Genomic DNA, 16,856 nt, shown 5'->3' with positions numbered 1-16,856 from the left:
ATCATTTTCCTAGAGATGGGAAGAGTATGGGGTACGCCTCCATTTCACTTCCCTTCTTACAAAACATATGCAGGTTATATAATTTAACAGTTAAACTAACTTGTAGCCCGTTTCTGTGCTGTAAATACTTTGTAATTCATGGAGACGCAAAATGGAATGAGTAGTCAGGAGCATTCGTACAGTAGTTTACTGCACCAGTCATGTAACTATTTCAATGTCATTGCCTTTATATACAATCAACTTTAGGCTTTTTATGTAGAAACTTACTGCATCCAATACACATGCTCTTTTGTGTTCTTGACACTTACGGTAGCAATACTTCCTGCACAATGAGAGTGCACTCGGCTATGTGATGATAAAAGCTGTGGTCAAAGTGCAGATAGAGTAACTTGAATGATGCAGCACAGCTCACGTGTGATCATCTGTACATATGTAAACAGTTAATGCTGATGTCCTACACTAATAGAAGGGTGTTATTGGGACAATGCTTATGCATCTGTGTTAATAAACTATATTAAGCATACTACGCCCACCACAACTGCACTGTGGGCTTGATGTATTGAAGTTACTAATTTTGCACTTGTGACACTTTTGTTGATCGAGAAACAACATACAGTATTGACTCTCATACAGGACGTACTCCCTAGCTTTAAATGTTTTTTTTTTGCTTTTAAATGAGTGTGTGAATTGATATGGCCTCTTTAGAACCAGCATCTTATTGAAACAAAGACTGCCTTGGCGATAAGGCATGGTGTACATCTGCATTTTGAATCCCAGGGACTGTTTCAACTTTAATACGGACCGGGTTTTTGGCTCCACTCTCCATTAGAATATGAAATCCATTGCTTGTTTACCCCGAGCAGTTTTGCTGTGTGCAGAGGCCCCTCAGGTGTCGTGTGTGTCACACTAACGAATGGAAGAGCGAGAAGAGTTAATTTGAAGGCCCTCAGTGCCCAACCCTCGTGTGGCAGCTGCAGATCCAGTCGTCGGTGTTGTCTGCTGAGGGGGGGGAAAGAAGGTCTGGCAGCAGCTGTTTCCACTTTTCATTTCCCTCTCTGTAATTTAGTTTGGTCTAACAGAGTGAACTTGTTACAAAATATCATTAGGTTTAATGAGCTTGAAACTTGGCAAGCCGCTCCTGGATAAAGCTGCCAGGAATGATTGTTTTCAGCTGGCTTATTGCGGTTAATGAGCATTTCTGCACTAGTGTTACCTTTCTGCAGATCTCGGATTTTTCATTGTCCACCTTTTTAAAAAAAAAAGCAGTCATTGATTTGGATAGTGATAGATCTAATTTACGGTGGCTGAAATAATTTGAGAAGAATATAATGAAAGGTTGATGTGTGTTGATTCAGTTGTTGCCAGGAAGGGCCTACCAGTAGAAAAGTTCTCTTCAACTAGTCCAGTGAAGCAATTGAAAGCACATAGAAAAGAAAGCTCTACTGGAATAATGTCCGTCTACCCAGGAAATCAACTGAGTGCAAAAGCAGAATCCCAGCTTCATACAGAAAGCTTCTGGGGATAGAAACATAGAAACATAGAAAATAGGTGCAGGAGCAGGCCATTCAGCCCTTCTAGCCTGCACCGCCATTCAATGAGTTCATGGCTGAACATGAAACTTCAGTACCCCCTTCCTGCTTTCTCGCCATAACCCTTGATCCCCCGAGTAGTAAGGACTTCATCTAACTCCCTTTTGAATATATTTAGTGAATTGGCCTCAACTACTTTCTGTGGTAGAGAATTCCACAGGTTCACCACTCTCTGGGTGAAGAAGTTTCTCCTCATCTCGGAGTTTAATATCAATCCTGTCGCTTTTATCGTACAAAACCCAAAGACAGTTGTACAAAGGAGTTGGTGTTGAACATTCAACACTGGGTGGTTTGGCAGCAGGCGAACACCTTAAGCCAGAAAATATAACTTTGGGTCTCAACAGTGCCAAGTATTGGGTTGGCTCAGTTGGAATCAAACTCCATTCTCAGTCAGAGCATCACTTGAGCACATAATTCAAGCTAACAACGGTACAGTAGTGAGGGAGTGTTGCACTGCCTCTGACTTAGGCATTAATCTTAAACTCTTGTCTTGTTACGGTGCATTTTAGGGTGGCACTAATTGAATGGGATCTGGGATATCCCCTGATGTCCTAGCCAACACCACCAAAAACACAATTTGTGGTCATCAATCCCTTGTCATTCTGTATACAGTTACAAATGTTTGCCTACGTTGTCTCTGGACTTCAAACTGACTTTAGTGTATATCGGGCAAGTAACACAATGCCTTGTTGGAAGCAGAACAATGCATTGTTACAAAATCTGGGCCGGCCTGGTTATAGATATTCGGTTTGGATTGTGAGGACCACATCATGAATAAGATGTTTACCCGATTAAATGAAACCACTATACGACGTTAGTATTACTTTCTGTTTTCAAGCTACTAAAGTAAAATTACATTCTTGAATTTACATAGCACCTTATCACATGGTCAAAATATCTTCACGTTTAGAATGGTGAATTGTGGAGTACAGAATCTTATGTGGACAAATGCAGCAGCCATTCTGTTTCAGCAATATCCTACACATGGCAATAAAATTAATGGTTAACCTTTTTTCTGGTATTGGTTGGGGAGTGGAACCTTAGCTAGGATATCGGGAGAATTTCCTGCTTTTTGAGTGCCACCATCCACCTGAACAGGTATACGGTACAGCTTAACTGAAGTATAGCACCTGTGACAATATAGGACTCCCTCAGTACTACACTGGGCTGTTGGCCTTGTTGATGTACTCAGAATCTAGTGTGCGACTTGAACATGGCAACTTTCTGATCAAGGACTGAGCCAACAAAATAGTTGCAATTGCATTTTTAAACTGAGCATATTCAGGTTTTAAAACATTATCCAAAGGTCAGCAAACTTGCTGGCCAGTGGTTAAGATCTAGCACTGATCAGCTTCTATGTTACACGGTGCCTTCACCATTACAAATAGCAGAAGCATACATTTTTGGTTCATTCTCAGCCGCAATAGCACTGTCATTCAAGCTATTTGATTTGTTTGTCAACAACAAAATGAGAATCCAAAATCAATCCTCCTCTTCAAAAATGTTCCCTGTTGTGATATAAATTTGAAATAAGGAAGGTTTAAAATTAAAATTTGAGACCTAAGCAAACAAGATTATTATATTATTATTTTCAACTGAGAATGTTTGGGATATTGCATTTTTTTCTGGAGGAAGAAGTTGTAATGTATGCAAATGTGAGTATGCTCACAGGTTTGTAGAGCTGTTGCATTGTGAGTGGCTTAGCCAGTCACATTATGTTCACAAGACTCAATAAAACTGCAGTCAGTTGGGTCTAGGTCATCCAGGACGAGGCATGCAGTTGTGAGCCTAGTAGATGAACCTTTGTTATTAAGGACAAGTTAATTTATTAACAATGTGTTGCTATGCATTCTTGAGCAGAACCCATGAAGCAAATATATTACAGGACTGATAATAGATGGGAGGGGAGAACAATTGACCAAATTTGGTGCCTTTTACTCAGATCAACTTCATTTTTTGAAGATGCATTTGCAACCATAACAGAAATATATATATTTTTTCAGAACTTGAAACTCTACTTTATTCAGTATCTCATTAATGCAACAGCAGTAAATTACACCATCAAACACTGCTGATAGTTTGTGGGGTCTCAGTTGAATATTTGACTTTTGAATATTGCTACCGCATAAACAGCAATTGAAAATCCAGATTTTCCCATTACATCCATTCCTATTTTCCTAGAAATATGGCTTTCACAACATTTGCAGCCTAAATTATCATATGTTTCTGTATGAACCACAATTCTGTTAGTTCTGCACTCTTAACAGTAAATTTTAATCTGAAAGGATTACATTTTACAATGTTGAAGGGGGGAGCGACATTAGCATGGTTAACTTCGAATTTTAAAATCCTGTTTGAGGTGACGCATCCTCGGGTGAAGGGATCAGCTTGGCAAGAAAATAAATCTGTTTTCCATTCCAGTTAAAAGTATGCTAGCAATTGTGAGAGATCAAAGATACTAATATTTACTGTATGCCTGAGAGAGATACGGCAACAGGAATGGAGCGTCCCTCAGCAAACATCTATATGCCTGCATGCTTGGGTTTGAAACTTGGCTGTGTGCCAAAATAAAGCCACTTCATTCAGAGAAAACATACGGTTAAACCTCAGGATTTTTTTTATGAATGGAAGTGAATGCTGTGGCTACAGGCAAAAGCCTTGCTTTAGAATGGGAGCTCATGGATGAGTTCTAGCCAGGCTAAGCTGAAGATGGATCTTGGCCCTTTCTTTGTGAGCAATGCATGAACAATCAACGGGCCTTTTTATCTATTGTGCCTGAGAAGAGCATCCATTTAAAGTTCAAATTCCAACAGACTTGAGAAGAAGGAAAACTGATAGCAGTAGGCTGGGCCCAGGAGATGATAATCAACCGTCAAGACTGAGCTGCAAACAAACCAGTGCTTTGTCCTGTGACAGCAGATAACAGGCTGGGGTACTTAGTTCTGAATAGAGGCTAGAGGCATTTGGTGCAATGAAAGAGCGCTACTCAGGTGGCAGGCACTGAGAGCATCTGGCGTTTTGCTTCCTTCGGATCACCATGGGGATCACTGTGAAATTAGGCCTGAAGCGGGCTTTAATGAAGTAACCACCTGTATTCGTAGTTTCCCGTTAGTCTTTGGCAGTAGGTTGTCTAAAGGATGGCCAAATCAAGGCCGTGGGGAAAAGGAAATGGTGTCAAACAAATTTTGAGTATTTTTTAAATAAAAAATTGCATCCTGTAACAAATGTTTTACACTTGGTTCAATCCATCCGGAATTTTTCTATCCTGGTGGCTCGTTCTCGCTCTCGCTCCCCCCCACAATCTAACCACCAGGTTGAACAGTTACAGTTGTCATTTCCATTCTAATAGCAATCGCACATGGAGTCTTTCTCCTTTCATTCAAATTATTAATGCATTCCAGTCCTATGCCACCTATTTTATCTTTGGTGCTGCTATTTTATATGTAAGTTTGCAGAGGCACAAAGCATCCAGATTTTGGATAACGGCTGGAGCCCGTGACTTTCTTAAGCGATTGTTGCACTGTGTGTGAGGCCACAACAGTGCACAATGCATCGGCCTTCATTTTAATTGCCTATGCACAAGGAATTCTGCGATAACTAACTTATGATTATCCCTGGAGCTCCATCTTGCTGTTTAATGTTTAAAAAAAATTGGTGGATTGGGATTGAAGAACCTACCATCCCAAAAGGAGTTCCACAGTTCTAAATATAAACATTGGGTGGGTTAGGAAAAAGGCAGACAGTATTTTGATTAATTGTTGTGCGCAAGTTTTTAAATGTAGCTTTTGCAAAGACACTATAAAAGATAGAAATACGTTTTAGGTTCGGCAACAGCACCACATTGTATCTGTGCCAGAGTACCATTGTTTATCTGCCAAGTGTTTGTTTTTACAGAGGTTGCTGAGATTATCGTATTTTATAAGCGCAGCTTTTTCTTTTTTGTAAATCCATGAGTAAAAAGAATGTGTACATATCACTAATAATAAAAACAGAAAATGCTGAAAATACTCAGCAGGTTAGGCAGCATCTGTGGAGAGAGAAACACAGTTAATGTTTCAGGTCCATGATCCTTCTCCGCTGCTTGTGTAGATAACATTAATCGGTGTCCGAGTGCATAATTAGTGAAACAGCAAGTGATGAGTCCTCCTTGAGATGGCTGACCATTCGACTGCTTGTGTGAGTCACTAGTTGGCAAGGACAGGGCCAAGTCCTACTCTGGGTCAAATGGAAGAATGTTATTATGACGGCCAAGTCTGAGAAAAGAGAAGTTCCATTATTTATAATTAATTCAGTTGACCAATTAAGGCACCTGAAGATACATTAATTAAACTCTGGTTAGAAAAACTGTTTTTGGGCAAGGATAATGGACCACCATTGATTTATAACAAATCATAGAATCATAGAAACTTACAACACGGAAGGAGCCATTTCGGCCCATCGTGTCCGTGCCGGCCGACCAAGAGCTATCCAGCCTAATCCCGCTTTCCAGCTCTCTGTCCGTAGCCCTGTAGGTTAGCTGCACTTTAAGTGCACATCCAAGTATCTTTTAAATGTGGTGAGGGTTCCTGCCTCTACCACCCTTTCAGACAGTGAGTTCCAGACCCCCACAACCCTCTGGGTGAAGAAATTTCCCCTCATCTCTTAACCTCCCTCCAATTACTTTAACTCTATGCCCCCTGGTTGTTGACCCTTCTGCCAAGGGAAACGGGTCCTTCCTATCTACTCTGTCCAGGCCCCTCATAATTTTATGCACCACAATCAGTTCACCCCTTAGCCTCCTTTATTCCAAAGAAAACAGACCCAGCATCTCCAATCTTTCCTCATAGCCAAAATTTTCCAGTCCACGCAACATTCTTGTAAATCTCCTCAACCCTTTCCAATGCAATCACATCTTTCCTGTAATGTGGTGACCAGAACTGCACACAGCACTCCAGCTGTGACCTAGCCAGTGCTTTATACAGTTCAAGCATAATCTCCTTGCTCTTGTATTCCATTGACTTATAAAGGCAAGTATTCCATATGCCGCCTTAACCACTTTATCTACCTGGCCTGCTATCTTCATGGATCTGTGGACCTGCATTTCAAGATCCCTTTGTTCATCTACACGTTTCAGTGTCGTACCATTTAATGTGTATTCCCTTGCCTTTTTAGACCTCCCCAAATGCCTTACCTCACACTTAGCTGGATTGAATTTCATTTGCCGCTGTTCTGCCCACCTGAGCCGCACATTGATATCTTCCTGCAGTCTGCAGCTTTCTTCTTCATTATCAACCACACAGTCTATTTTATTGTCACCTGCAAACTTCTTAATCATATCCCCAACATTCAAGTCCAAGTCATTGATATATACCACAAAAAGCAAGGGACCCAGCACCGAGCCCTGCAGAACCCCACTGGATACAACCCTCCAGTCACAAAAACACCCATCAAACATTACCCTTTGCTTCCTGCCTCCCCGCCAATTTTATATCCAACTTGTCACTTTGCCCTGGATCCCATGGGCTATTACTTTCATGACCAGTCTGCCATGTGGGACCCTATCAAAAGCTTTGCTAAAATCCATATACACAACGTAATACACACTGCCCTCATCGACCCTCTGGGTTACCTCCGCGAAAAATTCAGTCAAGTTAGTCGAACGCAACCTTCCCTTGACAAATCCATGCTGACTGTCCTTGATTAATCCATGTGTTTCCAAATGAAGATTTATCCTGACCCTTAGGATTTTTCCAATAATTTTCCCACCACTGAGGTTAGGTTGACTGGCCTGTAATTACTCTGTCTATCCCTTTCTCCCTTTTTAAACAAAGATATTTTACCAAACATTAGCAGTCCTCCAGTCCTCTGGCACCGCACCTGTAGCCAGAGAGGATTGGAAAATGATGGTCAAAGCTGCTGCTATTTCCTCTTTTGCTTCTCAACAGCCTGGGATACATTTCATCTGGGCCTGTGGATTTATCCACTTTCAAAGCTACTAAGCCCCTTAATACCTCCTCTCACTATGTTTATCTCGTCTAATATTTCACACTCCTCTCTCATTGTTAAGTCTGCATCGCTCCTCTCTTTTGTGAAAATGGACGCAAAGTATTCATTAAGAATCCTACCCACGTCTTCCACCTCCACACACACACTTCCTTTATAGTCTCTAATAGGTCCCACTCTTTCTCTAATTATCCTCTTCCTCTTAATGTATTTATAAAACATCTTTGGGTTTTCCCTGATTTTATTTGCCAACATTCTTTCATGCTCTCTCTTTGCTTTCCTGATATTTTTTAATTGCACCCCTACACTTCTTATACTCCTCTAGAGTTACTGCAGTGTCATAAGCTTCCCTTTTTAATCTTGCCCCATATGTCCCTTGACTTCCAGGGGGCTCTAGATTTGTTAGCACCACTCTTGTTTTAAGGGAACATACTTGCTCTGTACCCTCAGGATCTCCTCCTTGAAATACCTCCCTCTGCTCTGACACTGATTTACCATCAAGTAGCCGTTTCCAGTCCACTGTGGCCAAATCCCATCTCAGCTCAGCAAAATTGGCTTTACCCCAATTGAGAACTTTTATTCCTGGTCACCTTTTGTCCTTTTCCATAACTTCCCTAACTCTTACTGAATTATGATCACGAGCACCAAAATGCTCTCCCACTGATACCCCTCCCACCTGCCCCACTTCTTCCCCAAAACCAACTCCAGAACCACCCCCCCCCCCCCCCCCCCCTTTGTTGGGCTTGTTAAATACTGGCTAAAGAAGTTCTGAATGCATTTTAGGAATTCCGCAGCCTCTGTACTATTCACACTACCTTTTTCCCAGTTCATATTCGGGTAGTTGAAATCCACCACAATGACTGCTTTATAGTTTTTGCACTTCGCAGCAATTTGCCCACATATTCTTCTATCTCCCTCTGACTAACTTTAAAAAAAAAAATGATGTGTCTAACCTTATCTATTGCTAACTTACAGTTGCACTGTATTTTGTTATCCCACCTGTGGTCTTGGGGTTCTGGAGAGGCAGTTCTTATCTCCACATTTTGAGATATCATTAGAAACATAGACTTAAAGATGATATATTAAATTTGTGCAGGCTGAGTTGTGCATGGATCTTAGCTGACAGTAAGCTGCAATGAGCTTTTTATTTCCTGTCCGGCAGTTAAGATTTCTGATCAGGCTCACTTGCGGTGAGATGTTCTTACAGCTCTCTGCTGGCTGTGCACTTTTACAGGTGTCAGATAGATGGTAACTGGTGAATTGTAAAGTAACTGTCCAAAGGATGCAGTTTGGACAGATGAGTGCAATTTAACGCGCGGGAGTTAGCGGAGGCACGAAACCAGTAATGTCATCGCCGTGCGTGGCAGCCCGTTTTCACCCCGCAGCAGAAATTGGGCAACGCCCAGTGGATGATAGCAGCAGCCTCGCGGGCCACGAACTGGGCCGCACTCCGCTTGCCGGCTGAAATTTAAAGGTGAGGTGCGTGGCGCCATTTTGTGCTGCCCTTCAATACCCTGCAGCTTACTTGTCGAATCTTGTGTGGTCCGTGCCACGATCGTGCAGCCCGGCACTCCGTTTCAGTGCCAGGCTGCGACCAGGGCACCTCGCATCCCCGGTGGCCGAGTGTAAGCCCCTGAAAACCCTGCAGAGCTCAACGCATGCCCTCCTCTTTAATGGAAGAGGAGGGCCCTTGGAACGCGACTTCATAGTGCTCTGACCTTCGCCTGGGTAGCAGCCCCGACAGGAAGTGGAGCACCCGACATTGGACTCCACTTCCTGTCTGAGGCGGTGGCCCCAATTTCGGTCGCGGGGTGGGACTTCTGCACTGGGCGCATGACATCTCACCTCGCTAAGATTACAGCCCACAAACAGGACGTTCTCGAATTTCGCCCCTTTAATGTTCTTATCCGTTAAACATTTACTAAGTTGCAGAATTCCGCCAGGAGGAAACTGATCTGTTTTCCACCCTGCTCTAGATTACTGTTTAGTTTAAAATGGCACCAGTTTATTGATTGACAGGTTTCACCTTCTGCTCATTGGCTATTGTTTGTCTTGAAAGTGGCATTGCTTAGCTACGGTGCGTTATGCCTAGTGTACAATGTTGGGGCTTGAAGTACCTTGAGAAATTCTACCTCATTGAGTTAGAACTATAGAACTTTACAGCACAGAAGGAGACCATTTAGCCCATCTTGTGCCTGCTCTTGCTAGAGAAGTCTCAAACTAACCCCACTGTCCTGCTCTCCGAACCCCCAGCTCCTAATCTTGCTGTTTCTAAAGTTTCGCCACTGTGTTTTCTTAAAATATGCAATGGTCTTTGCCTGAACTGCTCCATGTGATACAGAATTTCATGTTGCAACAACTTTTTTTTTAAATCTCCCAACTCTGTTCTCAGTCCCTTAGTGACAATTTCAAATTGCTGATCCTCTGTCGCTGATTTCCCAACCAGAGGAAATAGCCTCTTCTGCTCAGCCTCTTAAAACCCTTCATAATTAAAAACACTTTTGTGAAATCTCCTCCACATCCTCTGCTTCAGTGGAAATAATCACTATCTCAAGTCTCTTAATGTTTTGCATCCCAATGAATCTTCACTGGCTTTAATGCCCTTTCTATAAATGGGTGTTTAACACTGCACACTGTACTCCTTGGCCTAACTTTTGCTTCATATACATTTATCATTACTCCATTTGTAGGTTAGTTCATGAAAAGGAAGTGAGCTGCTTTATATATTCCATTGTTGTGGATTCTGTTTTAACCACAAAAGTAGCCCAGATCGGAGCAAGTGCGACCAGGGAAATTCACAACTAAAATGTATTTCTAAGATGCAGAGGCGTCTTTTTTTTCATGTAAAGGTGGCTAATTGCCTTCTATATTTAAACTATTGTCACTAAGAGCCAACTGTAGAAGTTGGGCCTCTTTATTTTCCCAGTGTTCTCTCCCTGGTTTGCAGATGCAGACCAGTGTGCTTGAGGTAATGCCCCACTGGAATGTAAATAACTGAAGCAGGAATCTCTCTGCAATTTACTGCTGGAATACTGCAGGACTATTTGCATTCACAGCAGCTGTGCTGATGGGAGATAAGAAATAGCTCCAACTTGTTTTTCAATAGTGTGATAAGCATTGGGGATCTTAAAATATGATTTGAGTCATTTCATTTTCCATATCTCTGCACTTGATCAGTTTCAAACTTACTGTCAGAATCCAAAAAAGGTGGTTAAAAATATTTATAACCGCAGTACTTATGAGAAGCCTGAACACCTTCAGTCTATGCCAATCTCTGGTCTTAACTGACTTAAAACGCAGCGTTTTCTGTTTCAACTAGATGCAGTGGCTTGATTTCCATGAATCTATTGTGAAAGTATTATCTCATTGGTGTTTGTGTGAAATGATGTGTGGTTCTTGGTTTGTCACTCCCTGCCTGATGCACCAAGCCCCCTATAATGTCAAAATCTGATACTAATTAGATTTGCTCGTCTGACTAAAATGAAGGCTGTGCAATTTAAATGCATTTTTATTCCCATCACTGTTGTAAATTCCTGGGCAGACAGATATTGTGTACATTGTTCATGGTGCGTTGTCTTTCTGGAGGAACGTTGATCAAATTATTTTTGTACCGTGTATTTTTTTGTGTGCTTCTCAAAGATGGTGTCAAAGAAAAAGGCATAGTGTGAATAAGATATCTCCATCCTTGTTAACTAAAACCTTTCTTACAATTAGATGTTTTTACATTTTCTAATTGTTTTCTTAACACTTTAAAAAAAAAAAAAAATTGGTTGATTTGTGAGATGGAGGCCTTGTAGTAAATTTGATAATGAACAAAGAGCTGTCTGAGATCTGCTTCATAAATTGTATGTGTGGAGGTGCTGGGGCATCATTAAGAGGTTTAATACCATTGTGATTCTCGTGAAACTTTTTTCCTTTCACACGGGATCCTTTAAGCCTGCGGCCAGGGTCTTTGCTGCTTTTATTTCATCAGACAACAACTTGCATCTATATAGCGCCTTTAATGTAGTAAAACATCCCATGGCGCTTCACAGGAGCATTAGCAGACTAAATTTGACACCGAGCCACATAAGGAAATTTTAGGACAGGAAAGAGGTAGGTTTTCAGGAGGGTCTTAAAGGAGAGAGAGATACTTAGCATGCTACTATATTAGCATGGATAGCGGATTGGCTAACTAACAGAAAACAGAGTCAGGATAAATGGGTCATTTTCCGGTTGGCAAACATTAATTAGTGGGGTGCCACAGGGATCGGTGATGGGGCCTCAACTATTTACAATCTATATTAATGACTTGGATGAAGGGGTAGAGTGTAATGCAGCCAAGTTTGCTGCTGATACAAAGATGGGTGGGAAAGCAAATTGTGAGGAGGACACAAGAAATCTGCAAAGGGATATAGACAGGCTAAGTGAGTGGACAAAAATTTGGCAGATGGAGTATAATGTGGGAAAATGTGAGGTTATCCACTTTGCAATTTTTCTCCATTTAAATTATAATTTGCTTTTCTATTTTTTCTGCCAAAGTGCTGCAGTACAGAGGGACATGAGGGTCCTTGTGCACAAAAAGTTAGTATGCAGGTACAGTAAGTAATCAGGAAGGCAAATGGAATGCTGTCCTTTATTGCAAGGGGGATGGAGTATAAATGCAGAGAAGTCCTGCTACAACTGTACAGGATATTGGTGAGGCCACACCTAAAGTTTTGCATTGGAGGCTGTTCAGAGAAGGTTCACTAGGTTGATTCCAGAGATGAGGGAGCTGAGTAGGTTGGGCTCATTGGAGTTCAGAAGAATGTGAGGTGATCTTATCGAAACATATAAGATAATGAGGGGGCTCGACAAGGTGGATGCAGAGAGGATATTTCCACTCAGAGGGGGAATTAAAACTAGGGGGCATAGTCTCAGAATAAAGGGCCGCCCATTTAAAACTGAGATAAGGAGGAATTTTTTCTTCTCAAAGGGCTGTACATCTATGGAATTCTCTGCCCAGAGAGCTGTGGAGGCTGGAGATAGACAGATTTTTGAGCGATAAAGTGTTATGGGGAGCGGGCAGGGAAATGGAACTGAGTCCATGATCAGATCAGCTATGATCTTATTAAATGCCAGACCAGGCTCGAGGGGCCAAATGGCCTACTCCTCCTCCTCCTCCTATTTCTTATGTATGTACAGAGGCGAAGATGTATAGGGAGGGAATTCCAGAGCTTGGGGCCCAGACAGCTGAAGGCAAGGATGCTAATGGAGAGGCAGTGAAAATCAATGATGCAGAAGGGGGTCAAAATTGGAAGAAGGAAGAGTTTTAGAAACATAGAAACATAGAAAATAGGTGCAGGAGCAGGCCATTCAGCCCTTCTAGCCTGCACCGCCATTCAATGAGTTCATGGCTGAACATGAAACTTCAGTACCCCCTTCCTGCTTTCTCGCCATAACCCTTGATCCCCCGAGTAGTAAGGACTTCATCTAACTCCCTTTTGAATATATTTAGTGAATTGGCCTCAACTACTTTCTGTGGTAGAGAATTCCACAGGTTCACCACTCTCTGGGTGAAGAAGTTTCTCCTCATCTCGGTCCTAAATGGCTTACCCCTTATCCTCAGACTGTGACCCCTGGTTCTGGACTTCCCCAACATTGGGAACATTCTTTCTGCATCTAACCTGTCTAAACCCGTCAGAATTTTAAACGTTTCTATGAGGTCCCCTCTCATTCTTCTGAACTCCAGTGAATACAAGCCCAGAGGGTTGTAGGGCTGGAGGAGGTTACAGAGATGGGGAGGGGCGAGGCCATGAAGGGATTTGAAAACCAGGATGAGAATTGTAAATTTGAGACTTCTCCACAAAATGGAATTGCATGCAAGTTTTGTGCAATTGTGTTGATGGAGTATAATGGTGATTCTGCAACCAGGATCCACGATTGAGGGTCCTTGCCTGCAATATCAACTTTGTACTAACAGATGAGAAGCCATGATTTCATTGGTACTAACAGCTCTATTTTAATGCAAAAGCTTGTTTTAAGTGTTTGAATTGCATTCTTCTGTGGGGGAAGCGAGAGATTAGAGATGGGCAAGAGCATGAAAACTGTCTGACATCCAGTCTTGGATGTGAGATAATTTCTTCCAGCTAAACATTGGAAAGAGCAAAGCTGCCATCTTCAGCCCCAGCACAAACTCCGTACCCTTGTTACTGACTCTCTTTCTTCCCCCCCCATATCCCCTCCCTTAGCCCATTACAGGCAGAACCAGATTGTTCACAACCGTAGCGTCCCATTTGACACCAAGCTGAGTTTCCAACCCCATATCCTTTCTATCATCAAAACCATCGACTCCTGCCTCCAATCTATCAGTCCATCTGCTGCTGAAACCATTATCCAGGCTTTTGTCACCTCTAGACTCTGCTATTGCAATGCTGTCCTGGCTGGCCACCCTCCATAAACATCAGCTCATCTAAAACTCTGCTGTTTGAATCTTGCCCCACACCAAGTCCTACTCGCCCTGTATTTGCTCACCTACAATGACTTTTGGTTCCCTAGTGCCTCATTTAAAATTCTTATCCTTGTGTTTAATTTGCTCCAAGGATTGCCTTTTCCTATCTCTAAGCTCATTCAGTGCTGCAAACCCCACTTTCCCCCCCCGCCCCCCCCCCCCCCCAACACAAACTTTCTGTTCCTGTTTCTGGCCTCTGAATCCCACCTTCCTTTGCCAAAGCATTGGCAGTTCTTGTAGCGAACTAGACCCCAAGCAGGAATTTCCTCCCTACACCTCTTCACCTCCCTCTCCTTTTTAAGGTCCTCCTTAAACCCACCTCTTTGACCAAGCGTTTGGTTACCTCTCCTAACATCTCATCCTTTGGTTTGGCATCCATTTTTTCATGGCAACTCTGAATGCAATGTTTTTCTCCATTACAGGTGCTTTGTAAATGCAAGTTATTTTACTGCAGTGGGGCAATTGAAGGGGCTCTTCCATTTTCCAAATGAAGACTCCTTGTTCGGGGGGCAGGGGATCAATTTCAATAATTTTGGTATTCTCCTACACTTTCTCTCAAAAGTGGAATAAACATGTTTGTGGCAGTGTAGGAGTGAAAAAGCTCATCAGTTTCTCTACTTAAAAGGGTTATTAGTTATCCATTGCTTCCATGTATAGTCTAAGGCTATTGGGTGTCAGACAAGATAGCACTCTTGCCTGAGTCAGAAGGTAATGGGTTCAAGTGCTGTTCCAGCAACTTGAGCACATAATTTAAGCTTTGGAAAATGGTTCTATATATGCAAATTCTTCTCTTTAAATAGAATTTTACAGCACAGGAATAGGCCATTTGGACCAACAGGTGCATACTCCACAAGAGCCCCCACCCACCGTATCTAGCCCTATCACCATATCCTTCTATTCCTTTCTCCCTCATGTCTCGCTTCCCATTCAATGCTTCATTCCCTTTCAATTTTTCTTTTTCCCTTTCCCTCTTCTATCCGCTTTCTTTCCTTTCTTTCTCATGAAGGTTGCGCAAGAGCTACTAGAAGGGAACTCTAGTTGTAATAATTTTCTTTATAAAAAAAAAACAGTTCTATTGTGAGAAATGTGTATTTGTAAGTGGAATGATTCAGAGAATCTTAAGTATTTTTTTTATTAACCCAAGCTGTTGTCTTATTATTTCAGACGTTAAAGAACTCCAAAAGCCTTTGCTCTCTTGACTACGAAGAAGACGACGATGATGACGACGAAGATGATCACCATATAAAGACTATTGTGTCCTCACCATGTGACTCAAATGACCTTTTAATGAACATCATCACTCCCGGCTCCAGTCCCGTCAAAGAGCGCGACTCTGCGAGGTATCATGTCCCCGGGAGCCGCGATGGCTGCCACCCAAGGAATTATGGGAAAGAGGTCACTGTGAGTGAAAGTGAGGAGGATACAAGCGATTGTGAAAGCACTGAAGAAGGAATATTTCCTCTGGACTGTGGCGATTTGGATCTAGAACAAATAGAAAACAACTAAATGCTGCAACGATGTTCTAGACTGGTTGTTTTTATACTTTCTGTTGTGGTAGAGGATTACCTTTGCAAAACTCATGTCCATTAAAAAAAAATTCTATTGGTTATTCTGGGCTGCTTGAAGGTTTTTTTTGTGCAAAGCATCAGTAGTCCACGTCATGTGTGCACAGAAGAAGGTAGAGGGTTCAGCAACTTTATCTTGGAGGCACAAGGTTGCCAGTTTTTAAAAGGTTGAGAAACCTTTTGGAGGAAGAGATTTTCTATAAATCCATCTCCTTTGAGGATATTTTGCAGCTTTTGACATGGCGAGAAAAGCTGGCCTCTACAAGGATGTGGATTTTTTTTTTTAACGGGCATTCTACATTAAACTACACAAGTTTAACTACAGTGGTGTCAGTGCGGGTATAGTGCTGCTTTTTGTGGGGAAAAAAGTCTGTTTCAACAAAAAAAATTGACGTTTTACTTTTTAAAGAGAAAAGTAATAGCTTTGATAAACCCGAAATGGCCAAATAGACACAATGGACATCTCGTACTATGGTCACAAGAATGTAATAAAGCACTTGAGCTTCGGAAAGAGACTGTGATTGCCTGTTGTGATCAATTTCCCAGGAGTCAAAACCCTCAGCAATACTAGAAGGAAGACTTATAGTCTTTAAATGAAATAAAATGGATTTTTGCTTTGCATTTTCTCTTGTAGTGTGCCTTCTTTATTTCCTGGATTTTTCTGCATTGCTATTTAGAAATCCACATTCTATACAGTAAAAGAAGAATTCCAGGATGTGCAGAAAGTGTCCATTACAGGCAGAGGGATCTGGAGGCCAATCTTTTGGAAGAAACCTATTGGTCTCAATGTTCTTCCAAAATAATATCTGTTGTAGCAAATCAGTTTAGTAATCATTTGTTTCTTTCGAACCCAGTGTTCTGAGCAATGTCTAGATTATTTATTTGTTGCTGGAGGTGTAAAAGGGAGACTTACAAACTTAGGGATGAACAAATTAGCTTTGTTCTCCAGTATCTTGGACATGGAGTGGGAACGTTGCCTTCAGGAGTACTTTTTTTAGCCGGATCAAATCAAGAATGATCAATCTTTTTGGGGGTGATGGGTTGTGTTATTTAAAAACATTTTTGCTTTATATCCTGGGTAGTGTTTTGGAGTCTGAGATTGCTGGTGCAAACGTTAGCACTCTTGCCTCAATGAGAAAATCATTCATGGACTTGCGCACGTAATCTCAGTTGACACAGTGCAGTTCTGAGAGTGCGGTACGATTGGAGAAGCTATCTTTTGGATGAGATGTTAAACCCAGTCCCTGTCTG

General features: G+C 41.9%; 1 protein-coding gene across 5 annotated transcripts in view; it reads left to right on the top strand.

The window, feature by feature from the left end:
* LOC139237251 (protein FAM53A-like) overlaps positions 1-16,226 on the top strand; it is a 109,106-nt gene extending 92,880 nt beyond the window's left edge. For all 5 annotated transcript variants that reach the window (XM_070866901.1, XM_070866900.1, XM_070866903.1 and 2 more), the window contains exon 5: positions 15,205-16,226. In XM_070866901.1, coding sequence (XP_070723002.1) covers positions 15,205-15,546 — 342 coding nt within the window. In that variant the 3' untranslated portion in view covers positions 15,547-16,226. The remainder of the gene's footprint in view (positions 1-15,204) is intronic.
* Positions 16,227-16,856: the final 630 nt, after the last annotated feature.

This window comes from Pristiophorus japonicus, chromosome 2 (assembly GCF_044704955.1).
Source record: "Pristiophorus japonicus isolate sPriJap1 chromosome 2, sPriJap1.hap1, whole genome shotgun sequence".
Taxonomy (NCBI): Eukaryota; Metazoa; Chordata; class Chondrichthyes; family Pristiophoridae; genus Pristiophorus; species Pristiophorus japonicus.
Note: the sequence above shows the minus strand (reverse complement) of the source record. Positions and strands in the feature narration are given on the sequence as shown.